This window comes from Mytilus californianus, unplaced genomic scaffold (genome assembly GCF_021869535.1).
Source record: "Mytilus californianus isolate M0D057914Y unplaced genomic scaffold, xbMytCali1.0.p SCAF_4, whole genome shotgun sequence".
NCBI classification, from domain to species: Eukaryota; Metazoa; Mollusca; class Bivalvia; order Mytilida; family Mytilidae; genus Mytilus; species Mytilus californianus.
In genome coordinates, this window is record NW_026262690.1 from 20,983,156 (window position 1) to 21,008,460 (window position 25,305).

At 31.5% G+C, this 25,305-nt stretch overlaps 2 protein-coding genes across 2 annotated transcripts; one reads left to right on the plus strand and one right to left on the minus strand.

Moving 5' to 3' along the window:
- Positions 1-610: 610 nt before the first annotated feature.
- LOC127737658 (probable serine/threonine-protein kinase kinX) lies at positions 611-13,032 on the minus strand. Its single transcript, XM_052248519.1, has 14 exons — positions 12,886-13,032; positions 11,611-11,656; positions 10,001-10,070; positions 9,467-9,701; positions 8,551-8,625; positions 7,824-8,171; positions 7,097-7,273; positions 5,751-5,838; positions 5,006-5,127; positions 3,989-4,092; positions 3,555-3,623; positions 2,648-2,812; positions 1,897-2,215; positions 611-1,330 (listed from the first exon to the last, which is right to left on the minus strand). The coding sequence occupies exons 1-14, from the start codon at positions 12,986-12,988 to the stop codon at positions 1,305-1,307; spliced, it is 1,947 nt and encodes a 648-aa protein (XP_052104479.1). The 5' UTR covers positions 12,989-13,032; the 3' UTR covers positions 611-1,304.
- Positions 13,033-18,287: 5,255 nt separating this feature from the next.
- On the plus strand, positions 18,288-22,568 carry LOC127737669 (uncharacterized). Its single transcript, XM_052248533.1, has 4 exons — positions 18,288-18,328; positions 20,468-20,651; positions 21,324-21,467; positions 22,335-22,568. Exons 2-4 carry the CDS (start codon positions 20,507-20,509, stop codon positions 22,553-22,555), a joined length of 510 nt encoding a protein of 169 aa, XP_052104493.1. The 5' UTR covers positions 18,288-18,328; positions 20,468-20,506; the 3' UTR covers positions 22,556-22,568.
- The last annotated feature ends 2,737 nt before the right edge of the window (positions 22,569-25,305 follow it).

The window sequence follows — 25,305 nt, forward strand, 5'->3', positions numbered from 1 at the left end:
TCAAGGTAAAAGACAAAACTTGCGTGTTACCCCCATGTTTTATTTATAGCCATGTTCCTTGGTAGGTGGGATCATCGGACACAGTTGTTAAGCTAAATACCCGATGATGATTATGGTTAAGTTTGGTTCTGATTGGCAGCAGTTGTTTCAGAGATTTTTGTAAAAGTCAACAGACAAAGAACAATGACGATGACAAGTGTTGAGAAAAGCTCACTTGATCATTCGGGGAAGGAGAGATAAAAACAAGTTTAACCTCACCACATATTCATGTGCCTGTCCAAGTCAGAAACGTTGTTATTGGTCGTCTTATATCTTAATGTTTTTGTTATTTGGAGTATTTGTTGTTGATGGCAGTTCTTTTCTTCTGTTTAATGTTTTGACAACTTTTATATATATACTATTATACACTACGAACATAATAGAGCTTGACAGTGTATGGACACCAGTCTATTCTTGAAGATTGTATGTTGCCCTCAAGATATCTTTTGGTTAATTTTGACATTAGGTTGCTGTTCAATTGACATATATCCCAAATCTCCATTCATATATACTACAGATTAATTTGCATTGTGCTGCAAACTCAACCTGCCATCAAAGAAAGATAAAAGAATATATAAATGATATTTATTATATGAAATGAGATCATTGTTGCACCAAAGCTAATCACAGAATGGCAAATATTTCTAATTCTATTCAATCACAGATTCTTTTTTATCACAGTTTTCTAAGAACATAACATATTATATTTTACTAAAATATTAACATAAACTGGTAGTCAAAAAATTGTTGTATTGTGTATCTCATGAAAATATTTATCCCTGAATTATCATTCTTATGGAAATGCAAATTATAATATTTGACAAATTTTATCACAGGATAATAACAAAGTCTTTTTTACATTTCATCTTTAAGCAATAGCAACATTGTTTAGAATTTTTCATATTTGTTTTTCATTTAACATTAGATTGACTTTTATACAATTTTATCACAAATCTGAAATTCTTTTAAATATACAATTGAAATTAACAATAACATCTATTTACATGAATACATTATAATTTAGCACTTTTCTTGTAAAAATTAGCATCACTGTAACCTAAAACATTGTTTATATAACAATTAAAACATTTATCAAAATCACTGCTACATCAAATGTGTGATCCTTATAAAAAAGGCACAAAATCAACAATAAAACATTTTATCCCTACACGAATAACTTTTAACCTAACTCTATTTTATGACAAATTATTCAAGAGTAATTGTCTCCCCTTGTTGCACTATTTCAGAAGTGGAACGTGTCAAGTTCAGTATAACATGGCTTGTATACAATCTGAAAAGATAAAAATATGAAAAAATAAATGGAGAATGTGTCCATGGGACACAGATGATGCCCCCGCTTGCATATAACATTATAAAGGGACATAACTCAAGAATGGTAAAAGTGATGCAACTCAAATTCAAACTTGGTCAGTGTTTTGTGGTAATAAGCGTTGTGTATAAGTTTCATTACATTTGGTTGAGGCAAACTAAATCTAGAGAACAGAAACTAAATTTGGGACATACGGACGGAAAATGATAACCCTTAATGCAACCTCTGCTGTGGCGGGGGCATAAATATTATATTATAAAGAAATCCGATATATCGTCTTTGAAATCTATATATAGAACATTATTTTTTACTTCGTTGACTTTCTAATGAAATATGTCAAGTCAATTATACTGCTTTAAGAAAGTAAGTCATTTTTTTTCAATAAAACTTTGGATGTAAACTTACAGTATTAAAACAGTTTATATACTGGAATTTGTGAATAATGATTTTATGCCCCAAATTTTTTGATACATCAAAAAAGTTCTTAAAATTAACTAGTAAAATACCTCACCATTATTTCAACTTACCAACAGGGGTATTTCTAAGAACCTCTTTGTAATCTATATTGCACGTTGATCTCATTTTTATAGGTTTAACTGGAATATTTAGAGCTACAATGCAACACTGTTCTTTGTTTCTATCTTTCGACTTGGACTTATTGGATGTGACAGGCTTAGTTTTTACTTCTAAAGACATATTTAAAGGAACAACACTGATATTTCCATCATTCACTGAATTGTTTTTAGAGCCATCATTGTTGTTTAGATCTTTTGGATGTGTGACAGTAGAATTTTGAGAAATTTTTGTTGATTCTGTACCATTTTCACCATCTTTGAGAACAGATGCCTGAAACAGAACATAACATTAATTAAAAAAAAAAACAAGGTTCATAACCAAGGGGAGATAATGTTGTAAGATAGATTTTATAAAATAGTAAATAGAAATTGAACTGTTCAGAATAACTAAAATTTCTTATTATGTGTAGACCATACTTAATTAACTTATGCAAGCTTATTGTTCAAATTTGTAAGCGAAAACATTAGGAGATGGCAAACTTTTCTTATTAATTTTTTTTGTAAATTGACAAAGCGAAAGCAGTATGTACCTTCAAAATTACCTATATAGAACTTTGAGTAAAGATTGGTTAAGCTCATCAAAAAAACAAACCATACCTTAAAATTAATTGTAAATTTTTTACAATTCTATCTTCTTATAATATTACTAAAATTCACAATTAGTATCAAAATGTTGAAAATATTCTTCACTTGAAATAAGAACCTCTTTTCCATTATTAGGTTTTCTCTCCAGAACTACTGGTTCTGGGATGTCCACATCCTCCTCAATTGATTCACAAACAATCTCTTGTGAGTTTACTTCTCTTGACTCGTAGAATTCAAGTTCATCTTCATCAAACACAGGTAACTGGACTGATGATAGATCAAACTAAAATATATAAATATCAAAATAAGATGTTGTATAATTGCCAATGAGACAACTATCCCAGAGTCTGAATGACGTGGATTTTAGCAACTATAGGATTGAATTTACATCCGATTTAATAATTGTGTTCACTTTATTGTTTGCATTTTGAACTGTTTATTCAAACTTGTTTTTATATTATGTATTATCAGCAGCACTCATAAAAACAAAACTTTGCAATAGTTCCTTTTTTCTGCCATATTGTCATTTTAGGTAAACCTGTATTTTCTAATATGGTGTGCTGGAAAGATCATCTGTGTAAGGACCAAACCGCAAACATATTTTGAAAAATGGTGGCCCCAAATAATTTTTTCTTCTTCAAAAATACTTTATATTTTAAATTTGGTCAATTGAACATTTTTCAAATGTGGAAACTTGGAATGTCCCTCCCTCTAGCTGGAAGGAAGTTAAAAACAACAATTTTCCCTCCAGATGTTTTTGGGGTTCATTTTAATAGGATATAACAGAGTAATATAACAAAATCATGAATCTTATTTATCTATAATACAATTGATTTATTGATTGGTGTTTAACACCACTTTTGTGCTAATTCGTGGCAGTCAGTTTTTATAATACAAAAGCATCTTTCTACACAAAATAAATAGTATTGCCTTCCAATTAAATCATCTCTGTCCTTAAAATGTTCCTCGTAATAAATACAAGTATTTCAACAACAAGAACATTGCCAAAATTTACAGAAAAATACCTGAGGAAATTCTTTTTCTTTATTTTTATCTTTAGTTGGTGTGCTAGTGAACACTTGCTCCTTATCTGTCTGAAAAACAATTATAAACAGTAATATTACCTGTTCAAATAATGCATTGATTATTCAAATTTACTTTGTTAAACTAAGGGGAGATAACCTTAAATTCCAACTTCTAAAAAATAAAAGCATTTGCAGTGTCATCTTTCATATACTCACATTTAAATAAAATGTGTCTGAATATTAAGAATTCATTACCAAGCAAAATATTCAATGTTCAGTCCTGACACTTGAATTTTGAAAAAGACAAAAACAGAAGGTGGTAATGGTTAGATGTATATTTAAGGCAAAATGGGACACACCAATTATATTTGATAAATGATAAGATAAATGAAATATTCTTTTCCACTGATTTTGGTTACAAGCCTAATACTAACCTTAGGTGAAATGAAAGGTGTAATTGGAGATTCAGTTCTACACATCTTCATAAACGGTGACTTTTCTCTTGTCATTTCAATACTGTCATCTGATTTACCACAAACTAAAATTGAAATATAATTTTTACACTGCTAAAATAATTTTTCAGGCATTATTTTCTTTTTTTTTTTAAAGTAAAATACTGCACAATTTGTAGTAAAAAACCTTTTAAAATCTTTATATGCCTGTATGATGTCCTATACCAAAAGAAATGTACTATCATCAAAAGTTTAGAAAATATACTGAATAATATATTTATAGATGTCAACGGAAAATGTTATTGATGTCAAACTAGTTTGAAGATTCGAGAGAGAATCCCTTTTTTTATTTGTTATTCTTAGTTCAAACAGTTTAGTTAAATTCACTAGACTTTAAATTTTGAGAATACAACGGTTTGTGATGTATTTCTTGTCAATATGTTTCTTCCTTTCCTTGGTGAAGAATGAACATGTCACTGGTGCATTACATATCCATGGATTTGCATTACATGTGCGCAAGAAATATCATTATGTTTGCGCAGATTTAAAAAAGGTAATTTAAAGGTAAATATGACATTTACAAGCTGTTTCGTCCCTGCCAAGGTGGTAGAAATTCATCAGTTCTAAGTTTCGCTTTACACAACTTTTAGCAATAGTTAAGAGTTCTGGTTCCATCATGAACATACTTATGGGTTAAATGACACCAACAAATTGAATGGATATTTGCTCAGTATAAAATATATAATATGACTTAACAGTGAGCTGTATTTACTAGCATGGAAAATATATAGGTAGATCTATAGGTTAAAGTCGTGCAAATGTAATAGTGTTTTCACGCAAATGTAATGTCTGTTAATCCCCAAATCCATGCAAATGTAATACGCCCCAAGTCACCAGGTAATGAAATTCTTAAGTCATTTTTTTTATAATTATAAAACAGAAACATTTATTTTTTTAAAAACCTATTTTTTTACACATAATTGATAATTCTTATAATACCTTTGTTTATTGTTGACAATTCTGGTACCATATCTACAAATGCAGCATGGTCAGACAAAAACATTTTTGTAGAACTAAGTTGTTTATCTGTAAACTTTTTCTTTTTAGGTCTTGATGGTGCCCTTTACAAGGAGAAATGTACTATCTTGTCTATGCTTGTTTAATCATTTAATTGTCAAATCAAATAATGTATTTAATACAAAATATATCTTTTGTTAACTAATCACAGATTGTTAAAGCCTCTTTTCCCTTTTCAAACTGAGCTGTTTAAATTCTTTTGTAAAATTCTTTTCTAAAGAAAAGTTTCATTAAAATTATTAGAATAAAAACTTGTACTTTTGAAACAAATAATAGCAGTTTGTAGATATCAATTTCATGAAGTAGAAAATAATTTAAAATTACTGAACTTGAGCAAATGTGATTTGTATACAAATCATAATCCAGGGTATTTAAAATCAGTTGGTATACTTGTGTTTAACAGGAAATAAGACAAGACTTATACTATAGACTGTAAAATAGTTCCAAAAAGGCAAAGTCAAAAGATATATATCTCAAGTAAAAAGACAAAAATCTAAAATAATTTCAGAAGTACAGAACCATTCTGTCCATCTTAATTAATAACTACTATTTTTTTTTATCAATGAAATTAAGGAATGGATTTTAATGCTGAACCAGTCAATATCAACATATTATTTTTCTGTGTTTCTGGTTGATTTCAATCTTAAAAAGACATATAACTTGTTACCTTAACTCTTCCAAAACTTGCAGTGTAGTTATCTGTTTAGTTGGTGTCCTCTCTTCTCTTTGTTGAATTGGTGTCTTTTCAATAATTTCTGTAAAATCAACTGAATTGTGTAGCTTCAATTTGTTTTGTTTATAAGACATATACTATTATTCCTTTATATATACATAAGATAGGTGAAGTCAATTCCACTCAAAGAGACAGAATCTTATATATTAAGTAGAAGTAAGTAGATTGAGTTAAATACTCAGCTTGGGTAGAATACATAGTTTTCTACACTGTATAAACATACTTAGAGTACACAAATTTAGATGGCTACCACTAATTAAAATTACCAATAATTTTAATGTATATGTGAGTGTTTTGATCTTTTTATATTACATTACTATAAGTTTTAATCTGAATTAAGGATACAATGTCTAGTTACATGTTCAGAAATTTAACTGTGAAAGCATAAAATATTTGATTTTTTTAATTCTTTTAAATATTTGCTGATACATGTTCTTAATCTTATTTAGTAAACGATCGCCTTGTATTGACCTTCAATATAACAATACAAGATACATATCTTTTTTCTGGAGTAACATTTTAAATTTGTCAATTTAGATCCACATCATCCATTTAATTTATGTTAAGTTCACATCAATATAAAGTTTTTTTTCTAACTAGTGAAATGATTTCTGTTTTCTGAATCAAAAAGCATGTGAATACGTCAAACCAGATAACAGAAGTGATCTCTAATATTAAACATTGTTCATCAAGATCATCTGTCAGACTGCTAGGTTCATATCAGAACAAAAACTCTGCTGCAGTGTTGATTTCTTTTACTGAAAATTTTTGAATTTTCCATCTCCATAGAAATAAAGTAATTTCATTCAAAATTATGGCTGCTCTTTCACAATTTTAAGCTTGGGGACCTTCCTGGCTTGAAGTTCACAAGTTTGTGCAAAAAATACAATTAAAGACACTTCATCTGTTGTTTAAGCATAAGGAGATATCTGTGAAAATAGTTCATCTACAATGAAACCTTTTCTTACCTATTAACCTTTTAGGAACCAAAACCCTATCTGAGTTCTTGCATCAAATGATAAAGCGAATAGTCTTAAATAATTTAACTGTTAAACAAACATCTTTCTGATCGAAATAAAATCTTTATTCACAAAAGGGTTACATTTATACAGATTTCACTGTAACATGAGAAAGGAAAGTGTGGTGACGGTTATGTAAGGCAAAACTGTTGTTTTATTTTCGATCTCTTCTTGCAGAAACTTTGGGAGTCTTTTCATTTAGAAATCATCTTAAAGCATGACATAGAAAAAAATGTTACAAAATGTTCAAATATTTCTTACTTGATCTACCCTGAGAAAATCTTATTGATGATAAATCTACAGGAAAGCCACATTCTTTGATGTTTTGTGCATTTTTCTGAATTGTCGAGTTCAATTTTTGATTAAATGAAATGCCTTCTTTGTCCTTTTCTATAAACTCACATTCTGACTTCACTGTGGTAGGCTGAGAAGGTTTATCTGTAAAAAACGGGGTTAATATCAATAAGTATATAGATATAAGGAGATGTGTTATGATTGCTGATGAGAACTATTCACTAAATACTACAAGACAAATATGTTAACAACTACAGGTTACTGTACAGCCCTCAAAACAATAAGTAAAACTAATACCGTATAGAAAGCCATGAAAGGCTCTTGGGATAACTAAAACTTGAAAAGAAAAAAAACCAACCGACAGATTCAAGCTTAAGTTAAACAAAAATTTATGACTGATAGCAACCAAGTGGGGGGGGGGGGGGGCCTCAACATACAAATTTGGGGACAGATCATGTCTGTGTAAAGAATGTGGTGGGTTAAACATGTTGTGAGTGCTCAATCCACCTTCTAACCAGGGACAGTGGTGTTACATTATAACATAAGAACAAACTATAAAAATAAGTTTTTGAATTTTTCAGCAAAATTTTTCTTTCCTTGATAGTTTTCAAATAAATGAGGTGAGAAAAGGCATAACATTATTCTTCTATAAATACAGGTACTTCTTAAAAACAGAAAATATACAGGTACTAACCAGGTAATTTTAGCTTTCCTGTTCTGGATCTCCCATTATTTTCAACAATTTTTTTCAGAGTAGATGTGCCAGTACTGTTTGCTTCAATATGAGTGATACTGGTATTTTCTGTATATGGTTGTATGGAATTTGCTGTTTTACTCGTTTTCTTCGAACTGGGTACAGTTGATTGCACTGTTTGAGTAGCAGATTCAGTCACCCAGGTGTAAGTATAGGTATATTCATTCTCATCATCCTCTTCTTCTTCATCGCTGTCATCATCATCAATGTCATCAAATGTTTCAGGATTTTCAGTAATTTCTTCAGCACTAACATTAACCAACAGTCTGTTCATCTCTTCTTTTTTTCCTGTGTAACAGATTATAATTTAAATTAAAACAAATTATTGTTGACAAATTCTACAACACATATATGGACATACCAATGCATAACATTTTCAGTACTGAAGAAAGTAAACATGGAGTGAAAAATTGAATTTTTTTTATAAATGCAGTGTGAAAGAATGATCAAAAACTATGTTAAGCATTAATACTAGGCATATAGAAAAAGAGGTTTGCACAGTAAAACTGAATACCTTTAACCTGTATGTTTAGCTATCAATGTCATTTTTTAATAAATACAGCTTCTGACTATTTTTATTGACTATAAATATTCAACAAAATATTTGTGCGTTTATGTATTATTATGAACAAAGTACAAAATAATATAAAGAATCTTTCATTTATACCTTTGTAAATGTCTGGAACTTCACTGACATATTCTTGATGCATTTTTGGTAATAGGAATGAAATTTTTTGCTGCCCTGAAAAATAATATCTACAGTGCACAAACAGGAAGGACTATAATTACTGTTAAATTTGTTGTTGATGCAACTCCCTCCTTTTTCTTTTGTTTATGGTAAGTTACAAAGAACAAAGATTTTAAGGAAGAAAAAAACATGAGTTTGCCATTAAAAAACCAAGAAAATCGTTCTGACAAAAAACTAAAGAGAAGTGTTGGATTTACTAAAATGAATGCAAATGATTGGCATAATAGGATAAAATCATGAGTGGATTATATATTTAATTACAGACATTGTAGATAATTTACAGAATTTAATTTTTCAATCTTTTTACACCTTTTGTCTAGAAATCATCCTCCAACACTTTTTTTTCCTACAATTTTCCATATGGATGACTTCAGCATAGAAACACGTGTGAAGTTCCCAAGGGTAATTAGGTATCAATGCCTAGGGTTATGGTTTTTTTTAAAGACATGGCATTAGCCAATCGAAATCAGAGAAATATACCAAGCTGGGGATAAGCACAAATATCAAGTTTCATTCAATTCCAATGTAAAGTGCAGCAAATTTCCCTATGTGAAGAAATGATCAAGTCTATACTGTTTTGCTCAAAGAAAATGTCTTAACCTTCACAAATTAGCAGATAAGGACTAGGTCAAATTTGAAATTAATCATGTATTTTGTTGGTTTCTTTCAATCTGCTTTCAGACAGATGGGCAGTACATCAACAATATTTCTCCCTGCATACAATGTTTTGGAGATATAATTAAACAAACCGTGGCATCGACAGACATGAAACCTAAAAAGTACATTATGTTTCAAGTAGTTATCTGAACAAATATCAATATGGGCATTAACATACATGTCATTCCTTCATCCTTGCGCAGAAGTTCAATACTTTCATCACTTCCGGACCAGGAAAATTTTGTCTTCTTTCTTTCTTTCTGAGTTTTACTCAATTTCCCTTTGTCCTTTGATATATCCATTTGCTTTATATTTGCACTGTTTTTCATTGTTCTCTTTACACCATGTTGTGGCATTTCTAATGAGTTCCTCTTCAATGGAGTTGACTGGTGTCCAGCTTTCTTTGTGGACTTCTAAAAAACCACAAAGTTAAATTTTGCATTTATTGTATGTGGTTTTCTTTTTCTACAGTATACTCATTGTAATGTGTGGTGTTTTTTATAAAGAAACTTATGAATAACTTGATTATTTCCAGAATGAATAAGATCTATAACATTGTGTGTTTTCATTGATCTACACAGATTTTCACTTCAAAATACAAAGGTGTAAATTTTTTCAATACATTTTCTTAAGCATGTAGAAACAAGTATCCCGAAATGACAAAAACTCCAATAGAAAGCAAAAATTTTAAAATAACATTATAAGAGCTTACCAAATTTCTTCGATTACATTGTGCTGTTTTTACTGGTCTCATTATGCTTCCGCCAATTAGTGGAGATCGTCTGTAAACACAATAACAATATTAGAATCTCATCTAGGCACAATTACTCTGCAATTATAAAAACAAAAGGGATGATGGATTCTTTATCTTTTAAGGATGATTGTTTACTTCAGGATGAGTACTTTATTTCTGTACTAGACTAACACATAGAGATGGATATCAAACAAGAAGTTGTAGTCTCCTGAGACATCTAGATTATACTTATAAAACTTGAAAATTTTGTCAGAATAAACTGATAATTTATTTGCTTTACATACAACTGGTGTCGCAGGAAAAATGGGACACCAATAATACATCGACTTGGGATAAGGAATAAGTCACCATAAACCCATAAACTTGTCGTGGTAATGCGTGTGGGCCATTTCTGCATTAAATGAGTCGTCCAATTTATATATACTTTATTATATAATCTGCAAGTAAACAAATTGTAAACCAAGTTTACAATTATGTTCCAATAAATATGAACAATATATATGACTGAAATATTTGCATGCAACGGAGCTTTATTCTGACTTTAACTTACATACCAAAATGCGGCTTTCAAGCCATACTGAATTCTATATATGAAATACTAAAGTAACTTTACTTTAATTGAAACATTTTAAACATAGCTAAAAGGATAAATAAATTTACAAGTACCTGCAGCGGTGACTTTAGTCTGCCGCCTCCCCGATTGTAATAATGACCAGTGACTAACTCGAAAAGTGAAATTGTATTAATATATATATGGTTAGTATTGCCGCGCTTTGAGCTCATGCATAACTCATGCTATTTGAATATAAATATATATCATTTAAATAATAATAAAGAATCGCTTTACCTTTCTATTGTACTAATTTAAATATTCGGTACGCAAAGCAAAACATAGCGTACAAAGCTATAGTTTATTTCAAAATACGCAGCGCAAAACTATTTTCGTCAATCGTCAAGAATCAAGAATATGAAATATGAATATGATATGAATGGGAAACATACAACACTGAAAACACAAATAATATGAAATGCTTTATAATGAACAAAATGGATAAATATATCCGGTGACACTGGCAACAATTCTGTGTTAATTCTTTAAAAAGCAAGCTTTAATATCAGTGGTTTCTACAAAACAGTCATTTCCTTGTTCTATATTCTGTTGAAAGTTTTTCACCTCCCTCAGGCAAAGTTTACCTTAAATGTTTTTGGCTGTTTCTGTTAAGATTCCTTTGATTTCATGCTTTTAAGCATACTTGAAACTTATTCCTGAAGCATTTGTTGTGAGCATTGAAATGATGTCAAACATGGAGGGTTATTTGGATGGCATCTAGTCTTAAATATGTATATATGTTGATACATTATAACGAGTACATGCATTGTTAATTGTTTCCTTTGGACTTTTTGTATTTTGGATATTCGTTTTACAATATAAATCAAATATGAGAAATTGAGTGGAATCAGTGAACATGTAATTGACAGCTAATGCATCTTTAATGTTTACTTTCCATCAAATATATTTTTTGAGACCATTGGGACTCACCAGTACGCACAGAAGCTCTTAAACTTACCTTCTAGGCTGATTAATTCTTTGAATCTCTACATCATCATTGCAATCTGTTTAAATTTAAGATAATGTCACAATCCATCAAAATTGAAAAATACAAGCAATCTGATGGTGTTGCATATGCAATACAATGATCCTTACAAACAAGAACATTGATTTTATACTTAAAAGGGACAAGCATTCAATTGTGAGAGAGGTGTGGTGAATTTTCAATTCAAATTTTCCATCTGCTTTAAGGGGAAAATATTACACCCTGTCGATACTCTTTACTATTATTTTGACATAGCACAAGGTCATGCTTTTCTCAGACTGTTTATGACATCTTTACACTAAATCCGTTGGATGTGTTCTAATAGATACTTTAGTCTGGTAAAACATGATTTATTTATTAGTTGATTCTGAACTAGCTTCCATTATCTGCAAGTACTCTTATATGTGCTTTGTGTCTATTGTTTTTAAGTTAGATGTTTTTTATGCTTTGTACCAATCTATTGAGTTAAGCCATTTGCAACTGATCTTTACAATTTGATCTTATATTGCGCTGCAACATCACTGTCCCAGGTCAGGGGAAGGTAGAGCGCCCACAAACATGTTTAACCCGTCACATTCTTTATGTGCCAGTCCCAATTCAAGAGCCTATAAATCAGTGGTTGTGGTTGGTTCATGTGTCATTTGTTTTTTTCTTATTTTGTTACGTATTAATTAGGCTGTAAGTTTTCTCGCTTGAATTGTTTCACATTTTTCATGTTGGGGCCATATATAGCTGACTATATGGTATGGGTTTTTCCTCATTGTTGAAGGCCATATGGTGACTTATAATTGCTTTTATTTTTTATTTGAGCCCTGGTGGATAGTTGTCTCATTGGTAATCAAACCAAATATGACACAAAAAGAAAATGAGAAAAACTTACATTTTCACAACTATTACTCAGGGAAATTACTGCAGGACATATTGTAAAATTGAGAATGGAAACGGGGAATGTGTCAAAGAGACAACAACCCGACCAAAGAGCAGAAAACAGCCCAAGGCCACCAATGGGTCCAACACAGCAAGAAAAACCTGCACTCATGTATAACATGTATACATTTTTTTAAATTTTATTGTTGAGGACTGTATATTGACCTTCAGATGTCTTTAGGTTTTTAAGGTCCTTGGTTAGCTTTCTCATTAACACATATCAAACATTTCTTTCATTCATACTAAGATAACCTTAAGAGAACCAACGATAAAGTTTCTTACTTGGGTTAGACACACAAAGGTAAACTAGTTTGGCCTTACCTTCATCACTTTCAGATTCAGATGCATCGAATATGGTGTCATCTTTTTCCTGTATAGCAACAGATTTTGGTCTGCTTTTAGAATATGTTTTGATTTGGTTCATTAGATGTTCAGCATTTCTCAACTTGCTTATCCTTGAACAAAAATTAAAATATATACACCAAAAAAGGAGCATATGATTTCCTGAAAATTTGTATCTCATTACACCTAAAAGAAGAATAAATATTTTCGCAAATTGGTATATCTGTTTGATGTGACTGCTGAAAACTAGTATGACAAGAAGAAACAAAATCAAACAGCCAATATCAATAGTATTCTGGAGCTCATCCTACTATTACTTTACTTCTACTTCTACTTCGTAGTGACCGCCTTCAACACGTTGAAGTTTATGTCACTTGTACTACGTATGGCTTAGTGGAAACGTATATACAGTGCACTTTTTTTTTTTACAAGATAAAACTATTTATCACATATTTGTTATGAAAACATTGGGTTTGCATATGTAATAACCGCACATTTGTCCTACTCATATTGCTGCCTGTGGCAAAAAAGTGGTTATTGGTTATTGTGCCCCGGTTCCAAATGACGTGATGTCATTGTGTCCTTAACGACAATGGTGAACAATGACTGTTTGTATTGAAAATTATGAGAATTATGCTACAATGGCCACTAATAACAATGTCCAACCAACTATTATCGATTTAGGTCAAGTTATGACAAATTCTCGCTTTTGTGTATTACCATATTCAAAATTAAGGGGAATGTTACAATAAATTTGTATGCAGTAAATATTAAAAATTAATGGAAAATGTGATAAATCTTTTCAGATTTTACCTGTTGTGGTTAATTAAATAGTTATAATTGAACGTTTTTCTCTTTTCTATAGAACTTAGATATGTGATAAATAGATTATAACATGTCTTTTCCATATTGGCCCTGGTATCATCCCTCGACCCATATCTGCCCTTGGCTAAAGCCTCGGGCTGATATGGGAGTCTTGGGATGATACCAGGGCCAATATGGAAAAGGGCATGTTATAATCTATAATTACACATGATAAATTTACTGACTGTAGGTGTAGGTTGAGACAGCTGCTTTGAACGACTCTACAGAGTCGCTCATCACAATACTCAGAGGAAGGCTGTTCCAGTATTTAATTGTATGTGGAAATAAAATGCTCCGCTGGGCGCAGCTTGATACGACCACAGAGGTCGAACCCTGCAACAGTTGGGGCAAGTATGGACACAACATGCAAGCTTGATACAGCTCTGAATTTGGATTGTGATTAGATATTTGACACAGCATAGGTTTCTGACACAGAATGAATGTGGTCTAAGAACTTAAATTTTTTTTAATTTACCTATTATGGTCCAATATCCAAAATCTAAATACATGGTTAGATTCAGCATATCAAAGAATCCAAAGAATTCAATTTTTGATGAAATCAAACAAAGTTTAATTTTGGACCCTTTTGACCTCAATGTGGACCAATTTGATAAAGGGGCCCAAAAATCAAAATACATGGTTAGATTCAGCATATCAAAGAACCCCATATATTCAATTTTTGTTGAAATCAAACAAAGTTTAATTTTGGACCCAAACTTGGACCAACTTGAAAACTGGGCCCATAATCAAAAATCTAAACACATGTTTAGATTCAGCATATCAAAGAACCCCAAGAATTCAATTTTTGTTAAAATCAAACTAAGTTTAATTTTGGACCCTTTGGACCTTAATGTAGACCAATTTAAAAAACGGGACCCAAAATTAAAAAATCTAAATCCACGGTTAGATTTGGCATATCAAAGAACCCCAATAATTCAATTTTTGATGAAATAAAACAAAGTTTAATTTTGGACCCTTTTGACCTCAATATGAACCAATTTGATAGCAGGGCCCACGAATAAAAAATCTAAATACATGGTTAGATTCAGCATATCAAAGAACCCCAATAATTCAATTTTTGATGAAATCAAACAAAAGTTTAATTTTGGACCCTTTTGACCTCAATATGAACCAATTTGATAGCGTGGCCCACAAATAAAAAAATCTAAATACATGGTTAGATTCAGCATATCAAAGAACCCCATATATTCAATTTTTGTTAAAATCAAACTAACTTTAATTTTGGACCCTTTGGACCTTAATGTAGACCAATTTGAAAACTGGACCCAAAATTAAAAATCTAAATACACGGTCAGATTCGGCATAACAAATAAATAAATGTGGTCAAAGATTTTACAAATCTAATGCGCCATACTGTGCAATTAAAGATTACTTCTTGAAATTTTTCAATATTTGAAATTTGAAAAAAAAAAAAAAATTTGAAGAATAATACTTTTTAATTTCTGAAATCTGAAATGAGAAAAAATTGACCCCCCACAATTTCTTTTTACCCCCCCCCCCCCTCCTTTCTCCCCCAAAAAAATTCTTTCCCTCAAGATATGGTCAAAATCTCAATTCAAATTTCCAATGGAATTTGCAACCATAATTACCCATTTAAATTTACCATAGAGCTAACTAAATCTATTTTATAATAGAATTTAAAATATGGTGTCAAATCTTTCATATGGATTTTTTTGTAAAAAAAAAAAAGATGCATAATTTGCAGATATTTTTACTGGTCTTCCTTTATAAATATGCATTTCTTAAAACATAATTTAAAAGCAGTGTAAGGGAAGTAATCAAAACATTGTATTTGGATTACCTCCCTTACACTATTTAAAATTGTCTTAATTGTTCATTTACCATTACTTTATACATAATTTAAAAGCAGTGTAAGGGAGGTAATTCAAATGATGTATTTGATTTATCTCCCTTACACTGCTTTAAATTATGTTTTGTACTATAGTATTTGTCCATTAACCAGGACAACCTTGTTTTTCCCCTTTTTTTGCCCCCAATTCCTCGACAGTTTGAGCCATAACCCCCCAAAGCAAATCCTAACCATCCCTTTGTGGTATGGAAACTTGTGGTATAATTTCAGAAAGATCCATACACCTTTCCACAAGTTATTGTCTGGAAACTAGAAAATCCTTATTTTTGGCCCCTAATTCCTTAACTGTTGGTACCATAACCCCCAAAATCAATCCCAACCTTCCTTTTGTGGTATTCAACCTTATGGTAAAATTGCATAGAGATCCATTCACTTAAACTAAAGTTATAGTGCAAAAACCAATGTGTCTTCGGATGACGAGGACGACGACGCCAACGTCATACCAATATACGACCGCAAAAAGGTCGTATAAAAATGGTTGTTGGCGTATATGTGTTCTGCAGGATGGAATTTGGAATGAGAGTGCATGTGTGCATGTTCCGGGACTAACTGAGCGGTTGTATTAGTCTGTGTGTTTTTGTGATTGCAATGAGTTGATATGAAATTTTATAAAACATGACAAGTTTTGTGTCTGTTCTTCTGTGTGCAAGGTCTCACCATTTTAGGTGATTAAATCATGTCACTAACACTTAAGTTGTTTCTATCTGTTTCGTTTAGTGACAAATCTAGCAGCCCTTCTTTGTACTTTTTCTATTTCGTCTATATCCTCAATAAAGTTATGGTCCCAGACTGAACAGGCATAGTCTAGTGATGGTCTGACTAAAGATTTATATGCCTGTTCTTTTAACGAGGTGGAACTGATGTTTTAGATTCCTTCTGAGAAAACCTAGAGTGTGCTGTTAGCCAGGTTATTACAGATGGTGTTTATGTGACTGTGCCATTTTAGGTCTGATTGAATTGTCACGCCTAGGTATTTTGCTTTGTCAACATGTTCAAGAATGTGGCCATGTAGAGTGTAATTGTATATGAATGGATTTTTTATTTCTGCTGATGGACATAACATTAATACACTTGTCAGGATGAAAAGCCATTTCCCATGTGTGTTCATAAATACCTAGTGTATCAATTCTTTTTGAAGGGTTTCACAATCGCTGTTAGATTTTATTACCAGATAAGCAATGATGTCATCTGCAAATAGGCGTATGGTACAATTTAAGCCAACTGGTATGTCTTTGATGTGAAACAAAAACAGACTTGGGCCTTAAGAACAGATCCTTGAGGCACTCCTGACTTCACAGGGACATAGCCTAAATTCTCACCCTCTAGGATGACAGCTTGGGTACGACATGATAAGAAGCCCCTGCATCCCATAGTGATTTAGTTTGTGAGTTAATAAGTTATGACGGACTTTATCGAAGGCTTTAGAAAAGTCCATTAAGAGTACATCTGTTTGTTTTGAATTTTCAATATATTTTTAGTGTCATCTGCATCTATAAATACCAAAAGCTGAGTTTCACAAGATCTTTTTTTTTTCGAAAGTCATGTTGAAGAGGATACAGGATGTTATGGTTGTCTGCATGTGTCATGATTGCGTTAACTACAACATTGTCCATAATTTTGCAACATATGCATGTTAAAGAAATAGGTCTATAATTCTCTGGATTATATTTGGACCCTTTCTTGAAAATAGGGGACATATGTGCATGGGGATTTTGCCAGTGTCAATGATTTCTGGTATGTTAGGCATAGAATAGGTGATATTTAATGTGCTAACTCCTTTGGGACGTGTGGCTTAGTTTGTCTGGTCCACTTGCCTTTCATGGGTTTAAATTTAAAAGTAGTTTGGAGATACCTTGGATGGTTATGATTATGTTTTGCATGGTAGGGTAAGGGAGCTACCATTTGATTTTTATGGGGGGGCTAGGATGAAAAATTTGTCCTGCATTTAATTTTTAGTTGTAATCTCTGTCCTGCCTTTTTATTTTTCACTCTATTCGGTCCTGCCTTTTTTTGTTATTAGTTTATCCTGACTTTTTTTACACAAATTGTCATCCTGCCTTTTTTTTTACTCAAAATTTCTGTCCTGCCTTTTTTTCAAATTTCATCCTAGCCCCCCCCCCCCCCCCCCCCCCCCAATAAAAATCAAATGGCAGCTCCCTAAACTGTTTTCTGTTGCATGTACCGATTGTTTTCAAATTGAGTAGCAGTGATTATGTTTGGTTCTCAGAAAACTGATTGAAACTGCCTGTTAAGAGCATAAAATGGTCCTTAAAAAGAACAACATTATTCTGCAATCGTTGTATTTCTCAATATTTTATACCTATTTTTACTAAAAAAAATGGTAGGTAAGGTCATGCACAAATAATCAAGCACACCGAACTTCGCAATTTTACTTAAATAAAGAGATAAAAATGGGACATAAACTTTAGAAAAAATTGATATACTGCTATGACAAATGTGTGTTTGGTGTGCAGATCCTGTATCCCAATATTTAGAAGAAGAAAAAGTTGAACAGGACACCTCTGACTCTGTTCGAGTAGTATGATTTATTGCCGTCATCAGTTTAGATAACCTTCTCTCATTGGGCAATTTTTTATCAAAGGATCTAAACGTATTCTTGATTGGACAACAAAACTTGCAGACGAACTCTGAACACGTGCTCCAAAGGTAAACAAATAGTTCAAATGTATTCGAAACAAAGCAATGTTAACTGGAATTTTAGCTTCTTTATATTCAGCATTATTGCTGACATTCTTGTCTGGTTTTTCAGTTGAAGAAACAATCTTGATTTATACACCGTTAATGGTTTTATTTTACGGACTATTGCTTTTTTCATTGTTTTTAACAATTGTTTGGGTTAGTAAAACTAAGACATGCATATGATTCTATTGAATAAGAACTACTGCTGACAGACCAGAAGTGCTTAAAGCTACACCAAAAAATGTCATATTTAATTTCCACTGACAGGGCAATTAGGGGTTCCATCAACATCCAATTCTTCAAATGACAATACATTTTTATCTGGAAATATTTAGACCTTATATTAACATTAAAAAGTAATTTAAAAAAAACATTGACAAGGTTCCTGACATGAGATGAGCACATGAGCATGTCACAAGGTTGAGAAGATACCAAGGGGACAATTTGAAACCATAAGATGATAAAAAATAAGACAACTACATGGCCAAAAGAATGAAAACAATAAAAAGGCAAACTATGTACACATGCTGAGATGAAATCATGCTATTCTTCACTCTTGGTGAAGATCCGTTAAAAGATACTAGAGTTATCCTGATAACGTTTATATATGCTCATGATTTTTAAAATTTATTTATCAAAGTCATGTAACACTCATGAGGAAATGTATATGAAGGTTGAGGCAAACTTGAATTATCAAATCAAATCAATTCAAATCAAATAATTTTATTGGTGTAAATTCCAATACAGGAATGATACCAGCTGACATTTACAAAATTCAAATACAAAAACAGACAAAAATAAACAAAAAAAAAACAAATATACAGAGATATGTTTTCTCAATGATAAGAGACACATATTTTATATCTACATTGCGTAGAGGTGTTATTCATACGATATTATCACTTCAAGTTATTACAATAAGCTTTAATACTACAACAGTTCTTAACAACATTATGTTTGCTTTAAATGAATGTTCGAATCATACATATCGCTTATTCCAGCTACACATACAGTACAAATGTCAGTATCATTACTTTTCAAAATGAAACTAAATTTATCTTGTTCAGACATATTAACAAAAGATGGAACTATATCACTTAAATTACAAAAGAGTATATTTCTATTAAATTCTAACGCTTTACATTTAATGAGGAAATGGAATTCATCTTCAATTCCATCCTTGCAAAGTGGACAAATTCTCTGTTCTAAAGAATTTGTTGTTATCATGAGATATTTTAAGAAGTTCCAGATAACTATGAGACAAAATTTTGAAAATTATCAGTATTGAAAAGGGCTTTCTTTGCCTTCATGGAACCAATCAAATTTGACAAAGATTTATTTAAGTAGCCAGTTATTGTGAGATGTGTTTTAAGATTGATTGGTGTAATGCCACTTTCAGCACTATTGTGCTATTTCATTGCGGTCAGTTTTTATTGGTGGAATAAGCAGGAGTGCCCAGAGAGAACCACAGACCTTCAGTAGGAAAACTGACAATCCTAGTCAATTAAGAGGGTAGGAATGCCCTTTCTGTCAGGCATCAAACGGTCATTTTTTGACTACCGTTAACGTCAAATTGGTTTAAATTTTATCTTGATTCGTCAAAATATCCTTATCGTGATTCGTTAGAGGTCTCAAATGATTAACCGTTACCGTTATTTTTTGGAAAGAAGTTAACGTGATTCGTCAAAATCAGTCGATTTTTTTATCGTCAAAGAAAGTTTACATTTTATCGCCATGCACCAAAAATTAACGTTCACGTCACTTGGCATGATTTTTTACCGTTATTCGTCATGAAGGTACCCCCATTATGATCCTCAATTAAGATTGGAGTCAGGCACACCTGTCCGTCAAGATTCAAACTCAAAACCTCAGTGTTCACAGGCTAGTGATACAGTAGTTCGACTACTCGGACCACTCGGCCACCTAGGCTCCGAGATGTGTTTTAAGAGAAAAACAGTACTAAACCATAAATAATCTGATTTTGATGGGTGTATAAAAACTCACTTGTTGGTACCTCTATTAAAATGGAGCAATCAAATTACCAACCAACTTTCCCAAATTAAGTTGACTAGCAAAATAACTTACTTAAAAGTTATTCAATTGCAGGGTCTTGTTCCATTTAAAAAATGATGTTCACCAGTAACAATGTATTGGCTTGAAGGATCACAAGAACAATCTGTTCCACAGACACCACCAATATTCCATGAACTGAGAGACAGAAGTACTTATGACTCACCATTTGCTACAGTTCCAGATTACAGTGATTTTGGTTCAAGTCAAAGAAGCCAAGGTACAAGTATTACTTTACAGATTCACTGCTACAAAAATTACCTGGGTATTACAAAAGCCAGGATTCATAGGCTTAATTACATAGTGGTATACATGTATGTGAGACATTATTTTCAGTTAGTTAAATGATCTGTAAAGTTATTTCACAATTTAATGTAAAAATACTGTTAAAAAGAACTAAATTTAAATAAAAAAAAAAGAAAATGTAAGTTGCTTGCCAGTCTTAACAATTAACCACAAGCACAAAGGCCCAAACCCCTAATATATTTAATATAGGGTCAGAAGTAAGTTGTGAAAAACTGATTTTCAGGCAGGTAATTGGAGTATGCTAAAATGTTTTTGTGAAGACTGGGTGCCACATGTGGAGCAGGATCTGCTTACCCTTCTGGAGCACCTGAGATCACCCCCAGTTTTTGGTGGGGTTCGTGTTGCTCAGTCTTTAGTTTTCTATGTTATGTTTTGTGTACTGTTGTTTGTCTGTTGGTCTCTTTCTTTTTTAGCCATGGCATTGTCAGTTTATTTTTGACTTATGAGTTTGAATGTCCCTTTGGTATTTCGCCTCTCTTTTTCTAGATATGATCCACTATAGCATCTTCAAGTTATTGGTTTATCAATTTTGTTAGTAATCAAAGCTCACATTTTCTTTAAGTTATATAAATACATGTATTTTCAGACAGCCAAGAAGCAAATGTTCCAGGAACACCAGTCATTCAGTCAACTGTTCACAGTTTTCTTACACCTTCCATACCAGTAAATTTGAACAGGAGATCACACCATCATGAAACACCTTTGCTTGAAATTGTTCTGCTTAGATCAGGTAATTTATATAGGCTTAAACTTCTCAACAAATATTACCAATAGTTACTAGTGTGTAAAGTTTTTGTAAATGCAGGGGAAATAACTCATGTTTTTAACAACACATATACAGATTTTTCAAGTGCAACTACATTGTTCATTGTACTATAAATTATATTTGGTCCAAATTTGATAAAAGAAGCTAATAATGGCTAATTTTGATTTGACTGAGTTCTCTGCATTTAGGATAGAAATATGAGTACATATTATAGTTTGTTTTAAAGGAGAATTATATTTCCTGTAAGTGATAAAATTATTAAATTTTTTGTTTTTGTAAAACATAAATGTTCAATGACTGTATTAAAAAAACTGAATGACTGTTGATTTTCTAACATAGCTGTGAGAATGTAAAAGCAATGGGCTTGTGATTCAATGTGTATGCTATCTGTCTGTTTTTCATCATCATTTTATTGATTATGAGATAACTTAAGAAAAACAAATTGGTAATCTACTATTACAAATAACTCCTCCTCCCCAAAATTGCTGTTATTATAAAATTAGTTATCAAAAGTGGAAAAAGTACAAAATGTGAGAATTAAGTGTCTGAGATATGAACTTAGATGTTAAAATTAATGAAAATGACTGAAGCCTAAAATATAGGACGATGAGACCACTTTTCTCAGAAGAATGTTTAATACTCTGTTAAATCATTAAATGCACCCTTACACCAAATTAAATGTATTTAGGTCACTATTTACAAACTGAACTCAAATGTTGAATTTAATAAGTCAATAAAGCATATAGTGTAGGTCAGATGTGACTTACATTTTCTGGAAGTTTATGTTTATTATTAACTCTTCCCTCTTTACTTCACTAATCTCTTTTTCAGCAAGGAAGCATACCATTACAAGTTCAGAACAGATTCCAAGGCCAATTGATAGTCCAGGAACACCACTGCTTGAACAGACTGTGCCATGCACACCTAAGCAAAATAGTGTTATAAAAAAGACTTCAGGCAATTTAAGATTATCACCTGTTATGTCACCAACACCAAACAAATGTGAAAACCTTAATATTTTTAATGATGATGATGAAATTTTCTTGAAATAAAGAAGTAAATTTATTTCTATTGATGTTATATTTTTTGTTTAATTTTGCACAGCCTTCATTTATAGAAATTTAAATCAACAATTTAGATGATGCAAAAAAGCAGAATGTGGTGTTATATTTTGCATGGTCAAAATTAGCTTTCTGTTCTTAATACAATATTGCTTAATATCACTATACTAGCTACCTAGTCATTTGAAGGAAAGAAAAGAGATAATGAAGAAAAGACACAATCCTTACATAAAGAGTAGAAGGAGATAAATATATAAGATGTTGATAAAATGTTTCTCTTTATATATACATTAATAAATTATTAAACTTACCGTGTTTTGATTTAATTCATGAATAAGATATTTGTAGACTGTGTTCATGGAAGAAGTAGTGGTGTTACAATTTCAACCCTAGTTTGTCCAGTAAATTTAATAAATTTATAATCTAAGATTGCTCTTCAAGTAGAAGTGTAGTTGTTGTATTGTCTGTATTATCTTTGATGAGGCCTTCTACTTAATTTGCAATTTTGGTCTTAGTTTCAAAATAACGTATGCTTTTGGGCATTGTTTTTATATTGGCTAGGACATATAAATAACATGTTGGTAACTATTTTGAAATTATAATTTTATGATGTGAACCTTGGACCAAAGGATATTAATCCCAGGGTGAACCATCACCTAATGTAGTAATTTTGTGTGAGAGTAAATTTTAGGTGGATATTTAAAGTATTTACAGTTGCCATTCTAGGATTATAAACAATTCATCATTTAAAGACAACATTATTTCTTGTTTATTACCCAGAATAGACAAAATAAGCATGCTTTAATTGAAGCTGTCACTTGCTGTCTTTGAATGATGAATTGTTTATAACTCTGGTGAAGACAACTGTGAACCTAAGGTATGTAACTGAAGTTTACTCTACCACACAGTTACCACTTCAGGTGTTGGTTCACAGGATGAGAATGAAATAATTTTTTTCGGAAAAATTGCCATCAAGTGTGTGGTAATTGAGGTCCTTTTTTATATAAATCATATGGAAACTATGGTCCCAACTTCCTAAGGCAAGGTTGTCCTTATTTAAAGTGTTAGCATTGGGATGATACCACTGCTGGTGGAATGCAAGTCCCTGAGGGTATCAGCTCAGTAGTCAAAGGCTTCCCTACAGATACAATTTATAACACACATTTCTTAAATTCTGTTTTTAAATTTAGAAAGGATCCAACTTCCTCAGGCAAAGTTTACCTCAAATGGTTTTGGCTATTCCTTTTAGGTCTTTCTATCTTAAAGCTCCAGGAGTATTTATTCATCTTTTGCTTTTTGAGTGTTCCTGATGATGGTCAGCCAAGAAAAGCACTTCGACTGCACCAAATCAATAAAGTGTTATATTCATTTTCACAGCACTGAATCTTAAAACAGAGATAAATGATGGCCCTCTATGAAATAAGTAATTTGGGTATCAGTCTAATCTATTCCAAGGATAGCTATCTGAACATTGCTTTATAAAGGACCCTGTTAGAAAATACATGCAAACTGTTTCATAGATTGATTTTAGAATAAAGAGATCTGGATATAGTCCTTTATAAAAAGATGGAGAATTAGTGATAAAAGTCAATATTTAGTTCACATGGTAAAAGTGTTAAAGCAAACAAGTTTAAGAATTGTCCCTAAAATCTTCCTTAGCTAAACTGACATAAAGTGCCAGCAGTGTGAGCTATTTACATTACTAGGCATTTGTTGCCCTTCTGTAAACTTTGTATAACAAAGTGCTTGGGAGCACTAAGTGGGTAAAGATTGCTTTCAAATTACAATTCATATCTACACTTAGCGTCTAAACGTATTAAAAAAAAACCACATTTATTGATAGGCATTATTGTGATTTAAACTATTTCCCTTTGTCAATGAAATTTTGGATATAACAGACAGGTCCATACATCATAACTTTTTTCTCCTACTTGTGTTTTTTTTTATGAAATCATTTTCTTTACAAATAATAATAGACACATATATCATTTTGTAAATTTGATATCTGAGCATATATTATCAATAAATATTTAAAATACTTGAGCTAGTCATGGATATGATCTAAATAATGAACACCTCATTTCACAATGTTTTGTGCTCTCACAAAATATAGATAGGTAGCAGAAGGGTATGGAATATAGCTATCCAGCCAGTGACATTAGGGTTGCCCCAAAATACTTGGAAAGCACTTGGCCAATTTTACTAAATTAGGGTCGCAATCATCATCTGGGTGTGTTGTTTCAAATTTTATCCTTACCTTCTTGATGATCAACCAACATGGCTACTGTTTAAGGGGTAATACCACCAAAGTTTTTCTTTTAATTTTCTTTATAAAACAAAGCACCTTCCAAAAGTAATTGCCAGTGTTGTTCTTATTTATAGCCATGAATGTTTTCCTTATATGATATGCAATATAGGCCTGGCTGCCTTTACTAAACTTGTAATATTTGAGACAAATCAGAGGAAAATATACAATAAAGAAGAAGTTAATTGTACTTTGCATTATGAAATATATGATTTTGCTTGCAATGAAACATTAAAAATAGCAACTACTTTGGCTAGAACTTACAAAAGACATCATAGCTAATGCAGATTCTTCAAGTAAATTATTTGAGAGATTGAAAAATTCATATTACACATGGGTGGACAAATGATATTTCTTCATGAATATGTAATTTTAGTGTTGATTTTAAATTCAAGATGCCTTCAGAAGCAGTTAATAGATGATTGTAAAGCTAACA

Coding starts and splice junctions, on each gene's coding strand:
- LOC127737658 (XM_052248519.1), bottom strand. CDS start 12,988: ATGAACCAAATCAAAACATATTCTAAAAGCAGACCAAAATCTGTTGCT. Junction 8,172..8,550: donor AGTTCCAGACATTTACAAAG/GTATAAATGAAA, acceptor TCTGTTACACAG/GAAAAAAAGAAGAGATGAAC. Junction 5,839..7,096: donor ATTTTCTCAGGGTAGATCAA/GTAAGAAATATT, acceptor TTGATTTTACAG/AAATTATTGAAAAGACACCA.
- LOC127737669 (XM_052248533.1), top strand. CDS start 20,507: ATGTATTGGCTTGAAGGATCACAAGAACAATCTGTTCCACAGACACCA. Junction 20,652..21,323: donor TTCAAGTCAAAGAAGCCAAG/GTACAAGTATTA, acceptor ATGTATTTTCAG/ACAGCCAAGAAGCAAATGTT. Junction 21,468..22,334: donor AATTGTTCTGCTTAGATCAG/GTAATTTATATA, acceptor TCTCTTTTTCAG/CAAGGAAGCATACCATTACA.